The sequence below is a fragment of the Candoia aspera genome, chromosome 3, assembly GCF_035149785.1.
Source record: "Candoia aspera isolate rCanAsp1 chromosome 3, rCanAsp1.hap2, whole genome shotgun sequence".
Classification (NCBI taxonomy): Eukaryota; Metazoa; Chordata; class Lepidosauria; order Squamata; family Boidae; genus Candoia; species Candoia aspera.
Window position 1 is genome coordinate 189,459,018 of NC_086155.1, and position 16,110 is coordinate 189,475,127.

At 39.4% G+C, this 16,110-nt stretch overlaps 1 protein-coding gene across 2 annotated transcripts in view; it reads left to right on the forward strand.

Annotated features, from left to right (window-relative positions):
* Positions 1-16,110, forward strand: part of ZFPM2 (zinc finger protein, FOG family member 2) — a 358,777-nt gene that overhangs the window by 85,932 nt on the left and 256,735 nt on the right. For both annotated transcript variants that reach the window (XM_063299588.1, XM_063299589.1), the window contains one exon: positions 10,058-10,159. In XM_063299588.1, the coding sequence (XP_063155658.1) occupies positions 10,058-10,159 (102 nt within the window). The remainder of the gene's footprint in view (positions 1-10,057; positions 10,160-16,110) is intronic.

The window sequence follows — 16,110 nt, forward strand, 5'->3', positions numbered from 1 at the left end:
GTAGTTCTCTTGCATAAGAATGAATGCGCGCGCGCGCACACGCACACACAGTATAAAGCATCCGAAGTACATAGGCTTAATAATGCAATGTGGAAAATACTGGAGCTTCAGTCCTTTTTTGTGTTGTATTTTTAACCAAGTGACTTAAAAAAAGAAGAAGGAAGAAGAAAAAAAAGTGCCAAAACAGAAAAGTAAATAGTAGATAAGCTAGGAATTTATAAGCATTGTAGAATTAGGTTACATTTTCAATACTGTATTTCACTGACTACTTCAAATAACTATGTGTACTAAATCATTTTTAAAAGTACTAATCTTTGTTAAAATCCAAACAATACATAAATATAAAAAACAGCAGTCAACATAGTATAAAGCAAGACTAAGAATTACAGTAATTATTATCTGAACCATAGAAATTATATGTTAAGAGACACCCAAATTTCAGATGTGGTAGAACCTGTATATAGAGTTGTAATTCAGAAATGTTTCCAAATTGACTTAGATTGTGTATCAGATTTACTTTTGAGATACGAGATTATTTTAGACATTGAGGTATATTCCCAGAGCTTAATTAGCCATTCTTCTGTAGAAGGAATTAAGCCTATTTTCCAAAAAGAAGCATTTGTTGCAGCAGTTACTATATACTGAGCTAATGCAATATCCTTTGCAGGAATGTGAGGTTTGGTAATATTTAGTTGAAAAATAGCAGGTTAGAAAGGCAATTCAATTTGTTTCATTCTATTATAAACCATTTCCCAAAATTATTGTGCTTTACAACATTGCTATCAAGTGTGGAAATAAGATCCAATCTGTTCATTGCATTTCCAACAATTTTTAGAAAATGAACTGTTCATTTTAGCAATCACATTAGGCATGAAGCCAGATGGGTGACCTTGGGCCAGTCACTCTCTTTCAGCCTTAGGAAGAAGGCAATGGCAAACCACCTCTGAAAATCTTGCCAAGAAAACTGCAGGTTTTCTTTAAGAATAATATTTGGTGTGAATTTAATATTCTTCCACTGAATTTCCCATTGTTTATCTATTATTGTATTTAAGTTTTGCATCCATTTGATTATATAGCTTTTAAATTTTTCAGTTTCCAAGTCATATTTCACCAACAATTTATAAATAAGGCTCAGCAAATCATCCATGTTTTGTTGTGAGGTTTTTAAATTCAGTCAAACCTCTATGTTTTCCCCCTTGTTTTTGCAGTTCCTTTAAAGTGGTGGTTTTCAAACTTGACCACTTTAAAATGCGTGGACTTTAACTCAGTTATACATCTCCATCCTGGGGGAAATAAGTGATGCTGTGGCTGCCCTTTCCAGGTGCCTGGGGGCTGTTGGGGTCTGGATGGGGAACAACAGGCTTCAGCTGAACCCTGGTAAGACAGAGTGGCTGTGGGTTAATGGCCCCTCAGCTCCTAGGAATTTGCCATCTTTAGTTCTGGATGGGGTTGCACTGCCCCAGACAGACTCGGTGTATAACTTGGGGCTCCTCTTGGACTCACGACTCCTGCTCAAAGAGCAGGTGGCAGTCGTGGCCAGAAGGGCCTTTGCACAACTTCATGTTGTGTGCCAGTTACGCCCCTTCCTGGAGCAAGAGGCCCTTCGAATGGTCACTCACGGCCTGGTCATCTCCCATATAGACTACTGCAATGTGGTCTACATGGGGCAACCCTTGAAGAGTATCTGAAGTTTCAGTTGGTTCAAAATGCGGCTGCGCTAACAGTGATGAATGCTCCAAGATCAGCACATGGAACACCTTTACTGCGTGAGTTGCATTGGTTGCCAGTTTGCTTCTGGGTCCAGTTCAAGGTGTTGGTTATCACCTTTAAAGCCCTACATGGCATGGATCCCGGTTACCTACGGGACCATCTCACCCCCATTACATCAGTCCATCCCACCTGATCATGCAAAGAGGGCATGTTGCGGACCCCGTCTGTAAGAGAATTACATCTGGTGGGGTCCAGGAGGCAGGCTTTCTCTGCAACAGCTCCCGCCCTTTGGAACATCCTTCCCCCAGAAGTGAGGTTAGCCCCCTCTCTCCTGGACTTCAGAAAACAGCTGAAGACCTGGTTTTGTCGTGTTGCCCGGAATAGGGAAGGGAAGAGCCATTCTTGCGGCTGGTTGATTCCCTAGTTCTGCGGGGACTGTTTTTATTCCCTTATGGTTTGAATTCTTCAGCAAAGGATCGTTACCTTGTCGTGGTGCTGGAGCTTGAGCACCTCAATGATGCCATGAGCTAAACCGTGAAGGGCCACCCAAGACGGGAAGGTCATGACAGAGAGGTCAGACTAAATGCGATCCCTGGGGAAGGTAATGGCAACCCACCTCAGTATTCTTGCCGTGAAAACTAAATGGATCAGTACAACCAGAGATATGTCGGTATACCATCGGAAGATGAGACCCCCAGGTCGGAAGATGGTCAAAATGCTACTGGGGAGGAACAGAGGATGAGCTCAACTAGCCCCAGACGTGATGACGCAGCTAGCTCAAAGCCGAAAGGACGGCTAGCGGCCGACGGTGCTGGTGGTGAACGGCGAATCCGATGTTCTAAGGATCAACACACCATTGGAACCTGGAATGTAAGATCTATGAGCCAGGGCAAATTGGATGTGGTTATTGGTGAGATGTCAAGATTAAAGATAGACATTCTGGGCGTCAGTGAACTGAAATGGACTGGAATGGGCCACTTCACATCAAATGACCACCAGATCTACTACTGCGGACAAGAGGACCACAGAAGAAATGGAGTAGCCTTCATAATTAATAGTAAAGTGGCTAAAGCAGTGCTTGGATACAACCCAAAAAACGACAGAATGATCTCAATTCGAATTCAGGGCAAGCCATCTAACATCACAGTGATCCAAATATACGCCCCAACCACAAATGCTGAAGAAGCTGAAGTAGAGCAGTTCTATGAGGATCTGCAGCACCTACTGGACAACACGCCTAAAAGAGATGTTATTTTCATCACAGGAGACTGGAATGCTAAGGTGGGCAGTCAAATGACACCTTGAATTACAGGTAAGTATGGCCTGGGAGAACAAAACGAAGCAGGACACAGGCTGATAGAATTTTGCCAAGACAATTCACTCTGCATAACAAACACTCTCTTCCAACAACCTAAGAGACGGCTTTATACATGGACTTCCCCAGATGGACAACACCGAAATCAGATTGATTACATCCTTTGCAGCCAAAGGTGGCGGACATCTGTACAGTCGGTAAAAACAAGGCCTGGAGCTGACTGTAGTTCAGATCACAAACTTCTTCTTGCACAATTTAGGATCAGACTAAAGAGATTAGGGAAGACCCACAGATCAGCTAGATATGAGCTCACTAATATTCCTAAGGAATATGCAGTGGAGGTGAAGAATAGATTTCAGGGACTGGACTTAGTAGATAGGGTCCCGGAAGAACTCTGGACAGAAGTTGGCAGCATTGTTCAGGAGGCGGCAACAAAATACATCCCAAAGAAAGAGAAAACCAAGAAGGCAAAATGGCTGTCTGCTGAGACACTAGAAGTAGCCCAAGAAAGAAGGAAAGCAAAAGGCAACAGTGATAGGGGGAGATATGCCCAATTAAATGCAAAATTCCAGAGGTTAGCCAGAAGAGATAAGGAATTATTTGTAAACAAGCAATGCGCGGAAGTGGAAGAAGACAATAGAATAGGAAGGACAAGAGACCTCTTCCAGAAAATTAGAAACATTGGAGGTAAATTCCAGGCAAAAATGGGTATGATCAAAAACAAAGATGGCAAGGACCTAACAGAAGAAGAAGAGATCAAGAAAAGGTGGCAAGAATATACAGAAAACCTGTATAGGAAGGATAACAATATCGGGGATAGCTTTGACGGTGTGGTCGGTGAGCTAGAGCCAGACATCCTGAAGAGTGAGGTTGAGTGGGCCTTAAGAAGCATTGCTAATAACAAGGCAACAGGAGACGACGGCATCCCAGCTGAACTGTTCAAAATCTTGCAAGATGATGCTGTCAAGGTAATGCATGCTATATGCCAGCAAATTTGGAAAACACAAGAATGGCCATCAGACTGGAAAAAATCAACTTATATCCCCATACCAAAAAAGGGAAACACTAAAGAATGTTCAAACTATCGAACAGTGGCACTCATTTCACATGCCAGTAAGGTAATGCTCAAGATCCTGCAAGGTAGACTTCAGCACTTCATGGAGCGAGAATTGCCAGATGTACAAGCTGGGTTTAGAAAAGGCAGAGGAACTAGAGACCAAATTGCCAATATCCGCTGGATAATGGAAAAAGCCAGGGAGTTTCAGAAAAACATCTATTTCTGTTTTATTGACTCTTCTAAAGCCTTTGACTGTGTGGACCATAACAAATTGTGGCAAGTTCTTAGTGGTATGGGGATACCAAGTCATCTTGTCTGCCTCCTGAAGAATCTGTATAACGACCAAGTAGCAACAGTAAGAACAGACCACGGAACAACAGACTGGTTTAAGATTGGGAAAGGAGTACGGCAGGGCTGTATACTCTCACCCTACCTATTCAACTTGTATGCAGAACACATCATGCGACAAGCTGGCCTTGAGGAATCCAAGGCTGGAGTTAAAATCTCTGGAAGAAACATTAACAATCTCAGATATGCAGATGATACCACTTTGATGGCTGAAAGTGAAGAGGAACTGAGGAGCCTTATGATGAAGGTGAAAGAAGAAAGTGCAAAAGCTGGTTTGCAGCTAAACCTCAAAAAAACCAAGATTATGGCAACCAGCTTGATTGATAACTGGCAAATAGAGGGAGAAAATGTAGAAGCAGTGAAAGACTTTGTATTCCTAGGTGCAAAGATTACTGCAGATGCTGACTGCAGTCAGGAAATCAGAAGACGCTTAATCCTTGGAAGAAGAGCAATGACAAATCTCGATAAAATAGTTAAGAGCAGAGACATCACACTGACAACAAAGGCCCGCATAGTTAAAGCAATGGTGTTCCCTATAGTAACATATGGCTGCGAGAGCTGGACCATAAGGAAGGCTGAGCGAAGGAAGATCGATGCTTTTGAACTGTGGTGTTGGAGGAAAATTCTGAGAGTGCCTTGGACTGCCAGAAGATCCAACCAGTCCATCCTCCAGGAAATAAAGCCAGACTGCTCACTTGAGGGAATGATATTAAAGGCAAAACTGAAATACTTTGGCCACATAATGAGAAGACAGGACACCCTGGAGAAGATGCTGATGCTAGGGAGAGTGGAAGGCAAAAGGAAGAGGGGCCGACCAAGGGCAAGATGGATGGATGATATTCTAGAGGTGACGGACTCGTCCCTGGGGGAGCTGGGGGTGTTGACGACCGACAGGAAGCTCTGGCGTGGGCTGGTCCATGAAGTCACGAAGAGTCGGAAGCGACTAAACGAATAAACAACAACAACAACATGGTTTGAATTAGATCCACCATGGCTTGGATTTTATTGCATTTTCTGCTGACTGATTATTGCGTGTATTTATGATTTTATTGAAATTTTAATTGTTTTTATTGTGAACCTCCCAGGGTCCCCTGTGTGGGGGAGATGGGCGGTGATAAAAATTTGATAAATAAAAAAATAAATAAACTCCCAGAATTTCCCAGTCAGCATGGCAGCCATCTGGGAGTTGAAGTCCACACATCTTAAAGTGGTCAAGTTTTAAAAACACTGCTTTAAAGCTATACTGCTTGTCTAAAGGTATTGAAATACTACTACTACTACTACTAGTTTATTCAGTCAATGACCAGCAAAAATTAATCTAAAAAAAGTGATTAAGAAGTGAGGCTCCATTGAGCTTAGCATCTGTAAGAGGCTGCTTTGTGAGTGTGAGTTTGGTGTAATCTTAACTCCCAGCCACTCCACTCATAAACTGACTGCAAAACGACAGTTTCCACAGTCTACTCATGAGTAGCAGTTGTCCAGAGTCACATAGATAATCTCAATGATTCTCCTTTTTCTGGAGAAATTTCAGCAGTCTGGGTCCAGCAGCAGGCTGTGATTCCCCTTGCAAAGCTAATGAGCAAGACGTCAGCTTGCCATGGCGTTCGGAGGAAGCTCCCATGCTTTTCTATTTTTCAAGGTTTCCTGCACATAGAGTTGAATGCAGTGGCACCCCTATCCATTGATGGAACAGAATATGTCCACACAGTGGAGTCTTCTGGCTCTTTTTCCCCTTCTCCCTAAAAAGTCTGACCTGAAAATCTGGACGGTCTTTCACACAGATTTGAAAAATTTGTGGGGAATAGAAGTGGGAAAGGAGTAATAAGAAGTCCTATTCTCCATTAGATGCAAGCCATAAAAAGCTAATGTGTCAGGAAGATGATTAAGGTAACCTTTCTCCCTGGGAAGCTTTCTAGGAACAGAAATATTTTGATGTAGAAGAACAATATCCATTGCTTTGACCAACAAGGCCATGCCATTTCCCCCTTTTAATGTTAAAACTGGTCATCAGATTGAGTCTTACAGTGCTTTGTCATGATAGTTTGCCAGTATTAGGAACTCTGCATGTACAGGGTACAAGTCCTAACAGTAGATGATAATTCAGAATAGGCAGTATGACTGAGAACAATAATAGCTCACGCATTTGTCACTTCTGACTTAATTATATGTCACTTTATGTGCATCAAGTGAGGCTGGGCCTTTGCCCAAAATTCATATCCTTCCTATCTGTAAATAAATCTTGCCTTTCAACTTAATGAAGAACTAGATGCAATAACAAGAGAGGATCTGAAATATAAGGTAACTTTTCACACCACAGAAAAGTGTTTTTGAAGGTTTATATAAATATAATGTAACGTAATAAAATAAAATAAAATTTTATACACACACACACACACACACACACACACACACTGTATATATATAATATTTTGTTCAGTCAATGACCAGCAAAAATAAAAAGAATACAATACAATACAAAATCAAGTAGATGAAATAAAATACTGGCATAACAAAGATAAAAAAACACATAAAAATGTGACATACACTGCTATAATGGTGCATTAATTGTGCAAGTGTAAATCTAAAATATTATAGACTGACACAAAATATATATCATCTAAAAACAAGATAGCTAGTATGTGTTAAATCTAAAGTGATAAATAAAACAAGTGATTATTTCTGGAACCAGTTATGCTTTATTTTCATTGCGGCAACACAGAATTTGGGTACTGCACAGGTGATAAACGGTTTCAGATCTTCTAGAAGATGGTTCTCATAGAAGATGGTTCACAATTAGAAATTAGTAATTGTTTGGTCTTCCTGGAAATTTACATATTAGGGGCAGAATATAAGCAGACCTGATACCCCTGTAGGGTTTACATTGTGGTAATACTGTACATGTGAAAAGGTTTCAATCTCCTTGTTGCCACATGGGCAGGTAAGTTATTTTGTAGATATCTTGCTGGTTCCCAACTGCCCTTATTTATCCAATTTCTACCATGTTGGGGCAGCCTATTAACTTCAGTCTGAAACTCCATATTCCTTATTCTTTGGGAGAGCAGTTGTTTGGCTTGGTCATATCCTAAAGAAATTAGGAATGGTACAGAAAGCCCATATAATGCCAACTTCTGCTCTACGGCCTGTTTCCAGGGTGAAGAAAAATTGTCTATTAAAACTAAAGGGGTCAGTCTGACTGGAAATAATTGGATTTTCAGCCAGTAATTTATCAACATCCTACAAGCCCTTACTGGATTGCAGGCATTTCTGTCCCAAGCCTTAACTGGGCATTTACTATACCATTAGATGCAGCAAGAATTGATCTCAAAAATTTTATTTGAACTCTTTCCAGTACATCCTTCTTAGCATAAAATCCTACTCATGCCCCATAAAGAATTTGGGCCAGTGGTTTGGCTTCAAAAAGTTTTAATGCTGCAGGGATTAATAGTCCTCCACTTGTATAAAAGAAGCGCTTAATAGCACTTGTAGAGCTAGCTTCACTATGTGATTCTGATGCGCTTTCTGGTTGCCTTTAGAGTGGAAAACCACCCCAAGGTATATAACTGCAGTAACCTGGTCTAACTTGTGCCCTTCTGCTCTCCAGGATTGTTGGGTGGCATTCTTAGCAAAGACCAGAATTTTAGATTTATCAAAATTAAGAACCAGGTGATTTTGTCTGCAGTACCAAAGTATTGCTGCTATTGCTCTTTTCAACCATATAGGGATTTGTGAAATTATGGCGGTGGCATCAGCGTAGAGAAGTATAGGGATTTTGCGCCCTGCTAGTTTAGGTGTGTGGAAATCCAGATTATGAAGAAGGTCCACCATTGAATTGACATACAAGTTGAAAAGAGATGGGGCAAGAATACATCCCCGTCTCAGTCCTTTCTGAACACTTACTGTGCCAGGGAGGGACCTTTGGGAATTCCACCTCACTCTTAAGGTGATGTTAGAGTATAATCTCTAGAAAGAGGAGGTGCCAGTCAATAGTTGAGTTTTTTAATTTTTCCCAAAGGGCATTCCTGGAAATTGAGTCAAAGGCATGTTTACAATCTAGAAAGGCCACGAAGAGGGAGGATTTCTTTTTATGAGTGTATTTTTGTACAAGATGGTGGGGCACCAGAATGTGGTCTGCTGTTGGCCTCCCTTCTCTGAATCCTGCCTGCTCATCTTGGATTATGCCCTCTGTCTCCATCCAGTCTTGGAGCTTGTGATTTAGATGTTTAGCATGTAATTTGCAAGCAACATTCAAAAGGCTGATAGGCCTGTAATTGCATGGATCATTCTTAACTGCCCTTCTTATAAATTGGGACTATTATCGCCAGCCCCCGATCTTTTGGAACGTGACCAGTCTGATCTATAAATGTAAAGAGGGATGCTAGCAGAGGCACCCACCAATTCAGGTGGTTCTGACCATTCCTAAGACAGTCTCAAAAGATTTTATCTTTGTCTTGTTAATAAACAAATCTTGTAGTCTGTGAGATTTGTTACCTGTCCACTGAGCAAATTTCTTTGTGCTTTGCTTTTTAAGCAAATAAATATTCAATAACGAGGCAAGAGGTGATAAGCCTGGACTGATTTTCCCCCCCCTGTATTTATCTGAAACTTTTAACTTCAATGCTAGACATGTTTGATTCCTGTAAACATAAGTGCCAGGGTCCAATTCGGACTGCATCCTGCTTTATGAGCTGGCTGCATTTCCTAATAATGCTGAATATAGGTGGCAGTTGTGCGGTAAAGAAATGTATAGTCTCATTATCGTCATGTTATTTTCCAGAAGTGAAATCAGATATCCAAATCGAGTGTGGAAACTCTCCCAGAGCTGGAAAAACTTTTATGAACCTCAGGAGTCATTTAAACAAACTAACAGACTAATCATTTATACCTTGTAAGAAAACTAAAGCCAATACATAGCAAAGAATTCTTGATTTCTATTTCAGAATCTGCATTTTTTTTCTTCTTTAAATAAAACGAGTCCATTTTACTTTTCTTAAATTACTTTCCAAAATATATTTCCACCATTAATTAACCTATCCTTCCCCTCCAAATTCTTCACATTAAATATTTTATATAGGTTGTAGGGGTTATAACATAACAACAATAATAATTTTGGAATTTATTTTTTATCCCTTAAATCTTTTTGTGTTTCTGAACTTTTTTCTTAAATATATACATGATAAAACCTATTTATTATATAAACTAGCTTCAACAGTTTGACTTTTATAATATATTATTTATTTAAAATATTAATATGTCAAAGTAACCCTAGGCAAAGTTCATTAAAATATATTGTGTACAATATAAAACACAATACAATATTATATATTATATATTTATTATATTATATATATTGCATGCAGTGTAATGCAATATAACGTTATAAAGTTATATTGTTATATTGAATATAATATAAAATCATGTAGCCACTGTTGCATCAACTCTTTTGAAGCAAACGTCTTAGCACAATTAATTTTAAAGGAATAAAAATAGTGTAAGGTGTGATGGGTTTATGCTTGTGTGTATGTGTATGTGTCTGTGAGAGAGAGAGAGAAAGAAGAAACTGTTTTGTACATGTTCACGTTATTATGGAACTGATATTAATGCTACACATTTCTTTGGCAAATTGATAGGTGATGAAGAGGGCAGCCAAGAAGCAGCAGATTCCGATGGGGATGCACGGTCAGATAAACCAGGACCCCTTACGCTTGAGACAGAAGACTGGGATGGACCAGGTAAGAGGCATCTAGTGAAAAGAACAGGTTATATCAGAAAACCCAGTGTTGTATCAGTTTACTGATTGAATGCCATCTGCCAACGATTCAGTGGTTAAAAGTGGATCCTAAGCTAGGAGGTTATGTTTGAAAAGATATGACAGAGGTATATCTTTTATATAGAAGCAACAAGGGAATGAATAGTTGATTGTAACTAGCCAGATTATGATATTCTTTAGATACTTATTTTTGAAAGTGCAAAATGGAATATTGTGACTAAAGTACAAAGATTTAACTCAAGATCTGTTTAAAAAGCTATGTGTAGAAGCGTTTCCACCTATTGGGAGAAGGTTGTGTAATCTGGTAGTGAACTAATGCTTGGTTGCCCTTGTCGTAGGCATTAGCGTCAACTTCTGTTTTGGAAGAAAAACAGTGTATGAAATGAAGTTCAGATATGAAATTCGCAGTCTTCAAATCCAATAATAATAATAATAATAATAATAATAATAATAATAATAATAATAATTACATTTCTGAGTGTGCAAGTGTTTATTGCTTGGCAATAAATTACTCCAAATCCATGAACACACCCAAAATATGAAACTTTTGATGTGTCTGTATGTGTGTCTGTGTGTGAGAGAGAGAAACAGAAAAGGCTCAAGCTCTTGAACAATTCCCAGAACCTCATTCATCTTTCAGAAGTAGTAAGTGATCCCTATAGCCTCCAAACCCATAAGCTGGAGTAGAAGAACACCATGACTGAGAAATCCAGGAAGCTCAACATCTTCAACTCTTTTTATTTCTAAATGAAAATCATCCATCAGGATGACAAAAGCAGCCTCAGTCTGTACTAAATTCCATGCTGAGGCAAAATGGAAATGGATCAAGGTTTGTTCTATCGAGAAGCTTGGAGCTGCTTAGCCACTCACTGCCGTAATTCAGATGGTGAATTGGTGGTGGCTAATATTGCCAAGGGAGCAAGAAATTAACCTTGGAGAGTCCAGACTGACATGATGTCCTTTTTTAGTCAGTGGATCAATGTTACACATCCTAGATTATGGATGCATCTTTCCTCCCATATGCAAATCCATTTTGGGCTCATGAGATATGAATTATATCTGACAAGCCGCATGTAAAGAGAAATTTTGGAAGGGGGATCTTCATTGTTTGCAGATGGCTGCTGAAGTGTTTGGGGTAGATTAGGAAGCAAGAAAGTCATGTTTCTTCCCAAAGTCATTTTTGTAGGGGAAGAATGGCTACAACAAGAAAAAAAGTAGTTTCAGTTCATTCTAAAAATACCCTGTTTCTGCTTGCTGCTGTGCTAAATGTTTTTTGTCCTGTTTCAGCTTGGCACTATTTTTTTTTTTTATGAAGAGTACATTTTCCCAGGTCTCCTTTGGGATGTCCCTGTGTATTTCAAAACTCAGCTGGGAAGCAGTTCCTAACTGCAGGCACTAAATTTTTTAAAGGATGGAGCTAGTACTTCCTTAAAATATTTTTTGGCCAGAAACTAGATACTTATTATCTAGTTTCCAACTCTGAACTTACATTAGCAGCACGTTGCGCTTAACAAATGGATATGACAGCCAATGATGTTTTCAAGGACTTTTCTTATCACTTTTCATTTGATATAAATCATTTAACACACCCTGGTCATTGACTTCACAGTTAAGAGAGAAACCTGCAGACTGCAATCAATAAAGTGTAAGAGCTTCGTGTTTAGGCAGAAATGTAAGCTAATATTTTCTCTTACAAGCAGTATAAATGGTGCAGATGGAACCTGACAGTGCTGGAAAAAGTGGCAGTTTCATCGGCATGAATAAAAATGATCTAGAGAGCTATTAGCTGTAAATAATGCAGAACTTGATTTGTGAAACAAAAAAGAGCAAGAGTTAAATTTTTTGTTAAAATTACCCTGAGGTGCTTCTTTCCTTGAAATCATTCGAGGATTTTTTTTAACAAAAAAAGTGTAAAAATTCTTCCATTATTATATAAGTGAAAGATCTATAATAATGATGATTATATTTAAAACCATATCCTCAGAATAGCCATGTCTACAAATGTCTAATAATGAAGAATATTCTCTTTAAGCAGTTGAATAGAGCTGGAAAAAAATTATAATGCAGTAACAACATTTGCATTAAAATGACCTCTTATATTTCAATCACATTTTCATCCTTGCTTGACTTTGCAAATTGCTGTATTCTCTCCATGAAGAGGAAAAGAACTTCAGCAGTAATTTTCTGAAATCAGCAGGTGGAAAATATAGTGCAAACAAGAATGAAGGAAGATAGTATATCGGATTATAATGGTGGCATTTATAATGTTGTTAATAATTTACAAAAATAGGCCTATATTCTGTACAAAGCATCTAGCATTATGTAAAAGCAAGGTTTACCATCAAACATATTTCAATGTAGTTAAAGTAGCATGGAATCCATTTAAAAATGAAATTGCTTGCTTAGCTTTGACGTAATGTAGCTTCAACTTTTTAAAGAAAGTAATTTGTTGCAATTAATAAAATATACATTGCAAATTGTACTTGTGATTTCTTCGATATGTGTATTACTGACCAGTTTTCTTTAATACGTAATGCTTGGTTCATAATATCTCAAGAGATACAGAAATTTTGAATCTGCTCAAAGCTAAAAAGACAATTAAGGTCTATGAATAGAAAAGCTAAGAGCCATGAATAGAAAGACGTATATTAGATGTCAGAGTTATAAGAAACTCAGAGGACAAAAAATGCTATTGGTATTCTAGAACTTTTCATCTCAGCAGCCCTCACCTGCTGATCATGTCTGGTTCCTAATCAGTTTATGAAATTGTCTTATATTGGGTCATACTGTGGCATCGTCCCATAATGCAGCAGCCTTGGGTAGCCCTGGTATTTTAGTTCTTTTAATATCAGAGACTGAATTGTGTGTATTCCATATACAAAGTGTGTGCTCTGGTTTTTATAAATGGTTAGGTCCCTTATATCAGATACAGGGTTCTGAGGGCAAACAAGGTTATTGGATTTCTCTGTGGAATAAGGAAGAGGTAGTTTCTATTGAAAGTTCTATCGCTCGAACCTTTTGATTGATTGACTGATCAATTTAGATACCACCTGACTCCAGACTGACTGTGGGCGGCTCATGATATAATAAACCATGAAACCACAATTCAAAACAAGATGGGATATGGTTACACTATACAAAAGCATAGACAAAAACTCTATCCATCTCAACCCTAGGCCTGGGAGAGCAACCATGTCTTGAAGGCCTTATGGAATGCCAACAAGTTGGGAGCAACATGGATTTCAGGGGGAATCTCATTCCAGAGGGCAGGTGCCAGAATAGAGAAAGCATTTATAATAATACTTACTTTGTAAATAGCATGAATTGAAAAGTTGGAGGGTACATTTTGGACATCCCTGACACCTTTGTTCCTAACTGTTACAGGTTAAGACTGGGACGGATAACATGTCCACAGGTGCTTTCCCTGGAGTCCACTAGTTATCCTACAGACCAATATCTTCAGTTTATTTTAAATTTTAAAAAAAGTAAACAAGAAACTGGCATGTTTGAAAGCATAGTGCCGGTTTCTAGAAACTTTATTTACAACGATGTTCCTGCCTTGCATAATAGACCCTAGAGGCCTTCCTAGAAAATGAAGATTTGTGGATAGTTGCAGCCCAGTACTTTGTTCGGAAGTTTGCTCTCCTTCCCAGAAAAAGACCAACCTAATCTGAAGTGATAGGAGGCACCCTGTGGGCTAGAGGGGATATGGGAAAGCAACCTCACCATTTGCCCCTAGTTTAGTTATACTATGAACTGCCATGCCCAACATAGCCATCCTTTTTTGAATAGGTAAGCCTGCAACATCTCAGGAGACTGGAATGCTAAGGTGGGCAGTCAAATGACACATGGCATTACAGGTAAGCATGGCCTGGGAGAACAAAATGAAGCAGGACATAGGCTGATAGAATTTTGCCAAGACAACTCACTCTGCATAACAAACACTCTCTTCCAACAACCTAAGAGACGGCTTTATACATGGACTTCACCAGATGGACAACACCGAAATCAGATTGACTACATCTTTTGCAGCCAAAGGTGGTGGGCATCTGTACAGTTGGTAAAAACAAGACCTGGAGCTGACTGTAGTTCCGATCACGAACTTCTTCTTGCACAATTTAGGATCAGACTAAAGAGATTAGGGAAGACCCACAGATCAGCTAGATATGAGCTCACTAATATTCCTAAGGAATATGCAGTGGAGGTGAAGAATCGATTTAAGGGACTGGACTTAGTAGATAGGGTCCCAGAAGAACTCTGGACAGAAGTTCGCAACATTGTTCAGGAGGCGGCAACAAAATACATCCCAAAGAAAGAGAAAACCAAGAAGGCAAAATGGCTGTCTGCTGAGACACTAGAAGTAGCTCAAGAAAGAAGGAAAGCAAAAGGCAACAGTGATAGGGGAAGATATGCCCAATTAAATGCAAAATTCCAGAGGTCAGCCAGAAGAGATAAGGAATTATTTTTAAACAAGCAATGCAAGGAAGTGGAAGAAGACAATAGAATAGGAAGGACAAGAGACCTCTTCCAGAAAATTAGAAACATTGGAGGTAAATTCCAGGCAAAAATGGGTATGATCAAAAACAAAGATGGCAAGGACCTAACAGAAGAAGAAGAGATCAAGAAAAGGTGGCAAGAATATACGGAAGACCTGTATAGGAAGGATAACAATATCAGGGATAGCTTTGACGGTGTGGTCAGTGAGCTAGAGCCAGACATCCTGAAGAGTGAGGTTGAATGGGCTTTAAGCATCGCTAATAACAAGGCAGCAGGAGACGACGGCATCCCAGCTGAACTGTTCAAAATCTTGCGAGATGATACTGTCAAGGTAATGCATGCTATATGCCAGCAAATTTGGAAAACACAAGAATCGCCATCAGATTGGAAAAAATCAACTTATATCCCCATACCAAAAAAGGGAAACACGAAAGAATGTTCAAACTATCGAACAGTGGCACTCATTTCACATGCCAGTAAGGTAATGCTCAAGATCCTTTGTTGTCAGTGTGATGTCTCTGCTCTTAACTATTTTATTGAGATTTGTCATTGCTCTTCTCCCAAGGATTAAATGTCTGATTTCCTGACTGCAGTCAGCATCTGCAGTAATCTTCACACCTAGAAATACAAAGTCTTTTACTCCTTCTACATTTTCTCCCTCTATTTGCCAGTTATCAATCAAGCTGGTTGCCATAATCTTGGTTTTTTTGAGGTTTAGCTGCAAGCCAGCTTTTGCACTTTCTTCTTTCACCTTCATCATAAGGCTCCTCAGTTCCTCTTCGTTTTCAGCCATCAAAGTGGTATCATCTGCATATCTGAGATTGTTAATGTTTCTTCCAGTGATTTTAACTCCAGCCTTGGATTCCTCAAGATGTGTTCTGCGTACAAGTTGAATAGGTAGGGTGAGAGTATACAACCCTGCTGTACTCCTTTGCCAATCTTCAACCAGTCCGTTGTTCCGTGGTCTGTTCTTACCATTGCTACTTGGTCGTTATACAGATTCCTCAGGAGGCAGACAAGATGACTTGGTAGCCCCATACCGCTAAGAACTTGCCACAATTTGTTATGGTCCACACAGTCAAAGGCTTTAGAAGAGTCAATAAAACAGAAATAGACGTTTTTCTGAAACTCCCTGGCTTTTTCCATTACCCAGTGGATATTGGCAATTTGGTCTCTAGTTCCTCTGCCTTTTCTAAATCCAACTTGTACACCTGGCAATTCTCGCTCCATGAATTGCCTAAGTCTACCTTGCACTGACAACAAAGGTCCGCATAGTTAAAGCAATGGTGTTCCCAGTAGTAACATATGGCTGCGAGAACTGGACCATAAGGAAGGCTGAGAGAAGGAAGATCGATGCTTTTGAACTGTGGTGTTGGAGGAAAATTCTGAGAGTGCCTTGGACTGCAAGAAGATCAA